This window comes from Pyrgilauda ruficollis, unplaced genomic scaffold, assembly GCF_017590135.1.
Source record: "Pyrgilauda ruficollis isolate IOZ18807 unplaced genomic scaffold, ASM1759013v1 scaffold79, whole genome shotgun sequence".
NCBI lineage: Eukaryota > Metazoa > Chordata > Aves > Passeriformes > Passeridae > Pyrgilauda > Pyrgilauda ruficollis.
This window is the reverse complement of record NW_024529821.1, coordinates 2679913-2682741: the sequence shown is the minus strand read 5'-3', so window position 1 is coordinate 2682741 and position 2829 is coordinate 2679913. Positions and strand designations below refer to the sequence as shown.

At 67.0% G+C, this 2829-nt stretch overlaps 1 protein-coding gene across 1 annotated transcript; it reads left to right on the top strand.

The window, feature by feature from the left end:
- Positions 1–1287: 1287 nt before the first annotated feature.
- Positions 1288–2490, top strand: FOXL2 (forkhead box L2). Its single transcript, XM_041487017.1, has one exon. It carries the CDS (start codon positions 1288–1290, stop codon positions 2209–2211), a length of 924 nt encoding a protein of 307 aa, XP_041342951.1. The 3' UTR covers positions 2212–2490.
- Positions 2491–2829: the final 339 nt, after the last annotated feature.

Genomic DNA, 2829 nt, shown 5'->3' with positions numbered 1-2829 from the left:
TCGCATGTCAAATGTCCTTTGCTAGCGAGCGAGCCCTGCCAAGGAGCTACGCGCCTGGCTTAGGAGTGAGAAGGGAGGAATGTGCCATTTGGCGGAGGTGATGACACGCGAGGCAGCGTTGCTACACCTGCACCGGCCCTCGCCGCGGAAATGCCTGCGAGGGGGAACGCCGGGAGCAGCATGGGTGGCCGGCAGAAAGAAGCTCTCTCCGGCCCTGGGGAGCCCGGCAGGCGCGGCCCCGACGGCGGGGCACAGCTGGCTCCGGCTGCTGCGTCGCCCTGAGCGGAGCGAGCCGGGGAGCCGCCGGGGGTTGCCCGGGGAGGGGAACCTTGGAGAGGTCTCTGTTGTGGGCCTCATCCCTTCGCTGTTTCGTTTGTCCGCGTTAGGGGGGATCCCGGGGGCGGCGGGCGCTGCTCTGTGGCAGGGTGCGGAAATAGACGGGCCTCCTTTCCGTGACCGAAATCACACAGCCCGGGTTTGGGGGCACACGTTCCTCCGCCGGCGGGAGATTGGTTATGGCTCTAGGCGAAGATGCAGAAACGTGTTCTAACTGACACATATAGATATATATAATTTTTATATATCTATACATATATACATGTATATGTAAATCTAATAGTTCTTCGAGGAGCTAATTTATTTCTCAGTTAAAATACGTTTCTTCATCTTCGACTGCCTTTACCCGCAATTAGTCTGTCCCAGGTAGGGGAGCAGGGACCCGTGGCCGGGCAGAGGAATTAGAAATCCGCTCATGGGCCACCGAAGCCCTGGGCGCCCCGACGGGAGGGGCCGGTTGTCTTCGCCCAGCGCCCCCGGGACGCCGCCCCCCGCTTCCCCCCGCCCCCGGCGGCGCGGCCGAGCCGGGGCGGTTCCGCGCCGCTCCGCGGGGCCACGTCGGGCCGCGTGTGCGCGGGGCTGAGCGCGGCGCCGTGACTGCAGGGTGAACTCGGCCGTGCCCAGCGGCTCGGCGGCGATAGGGGAGCGGGGTCCTGACGAAAGCGGAACTCGGCCGGGCCCATACAAATCAGAAAAGAGCCCGGCCGCCGCGGCAGAGGGGAGCGGAGCCCGCGGGGGCAGGGACGACGCCGCCGCTGCGCTGCACGGAGCAGCGGCGCCGCGAGAGGCGCCTCCCGATCTCCGTCCGGGTCCCGGCTTCGACTTCGGCTTCGGCCCGGTCCCGGCGAGCGCGGAGCGGGACGGCCGCCGGCAGCGGGCTCCGTGCAGCGGGCAGCGCTCCGCACCGCGCGGCGCTGCGCTGGGCGCCCCGGGCGGCGGGCGCGGGGCACCATGATGAGCAACTACACGGACGGCGAGGAGGACACGGTGGCGCTGCTGGCTCATGACAGCGGCGGCAGCAAGGAGCCGGATCGGGGCAAGGAGGAACTGAGCGCGGACAAGGGCCCCGAGAAGCCGGACCCCTCGCAGAAGCCCCCCTATTCCTACGTGGCCCTGATCGCCATGGCCATTCGGGAGAGTGCGGAGAAGAGGCTTACGCTGTCCGGGATCTACCAGTACATCATCAGCAAGTTCCCTTTCTACGAAAAGAACAAGAAAGGCTGGCAGAACAGCATCCGCCACAACCTCAGCCTCAACGAGTGCTTCATCAAGGTGCCCCGGGAGGGCGGCGGCGAACGCAAGGGCAACTACTGGACCCTGGACCCCGCCTGCGAGGACATGTTCGAGAAGGGCAACTACCGCAGAAGACGAAGGATGAAACGGCCTTTCCGGCCGCCTCCGACCCACTTCCAGCCGGGCAAGACCCTCTTCGGCCCCGACAGCTACGGCTACCTGTCCCCGCCCAAGTACTTGCAGTCCACCTTCATGAACAACTCGTGGCCGCTGGCGCAGCCCCCCGCGCCCATGCCCTACACGTCCTGCCAGATGTCTGGTGGGAACGTCAGCCCTGTCAATGTGAAAGGACTCTCGGGCCCGGCGTCCTACAGCCCCTACTCGCGGGTGCAGAGCATGGCGCTGCCCAGCATGGTGAACTCCTACAACGGCGTGGGCCACCACCACCACCACCACCCGCACGCCCACCACCCCCAGCAGCTCAGCCCGGCCAGCCCCGCGCCGCCCGCGGCCCCGGCGGCAAACGGAGCCGGCCTCCAGTTTGCCTGCGCCCGTCAGCCCGCCGAGCTGTCCATGATGCACTGTTCTTACTGGGAGCACGACAGCAAACACAGCGCCCTGCACTCCCGCATAGACATCTAGGGAGGCTCCGGCCAGCCGCCGTCACAGCAATGCACCGGCCCCGCTGCCCCTCTCCTACCCCGCCGCGTTCCCCTGCGCTCCGCGTCTCTCCTCCTCGTCTCTAGTCACGGACTTCCCTCTCTCTGTGCCCAAACTCTAGCGGTGGGGAAATAGCAGCTTTGCCCCGCGCGTAGTGTCAGTGTAGGACCGTCCCTCCATGAGAAGAAAGCAGTGTAAGTGTGGGGGTTCCCCGCGGGGCTGCGCCGGGCAGCGGCGGCCGGGCCGCCTCTCTCCGGGCGAGCGGGGATTCACCGGGAGTTTCTCTGTTCATGTGTGTGTGTTTGTGAGTTGTTGGGTTCGGTGGGGTTTTTTGTTTGGGTTTGTTTGCTTTGGTTTGGTTTTGTTTTGTTGGTCGCGCCCGCCCCGCTCCCGCTCCCCGCCGCGGCGCACGGGGCTCGGCTGCGGGACCCGTGCTGGGCGCTCCATCATCTCCGCCAGGCCCCGGGGCTGTCTCGGCGGCGGCCGACAAGGTGTGGGGACCGTTGCGTTGGTTCCGCGGTGTGCGGGGCGGGCGGGCCCGGGAGCGCCTCCGCTCCGGGCCGCGGGCGGCTGCCGGCACCTCGCCCGTGTGTCCGGCCC

Bases quoted from the DNA above. Each gene is read 5' to 3' on its own strand.
- FOXL2 (XM_041487017.1), top strand. From the start codon at position 1,288: ATGATGAGCAACTACACGGACGGCGAGGAGGACACGGTGGCGCTGCTG.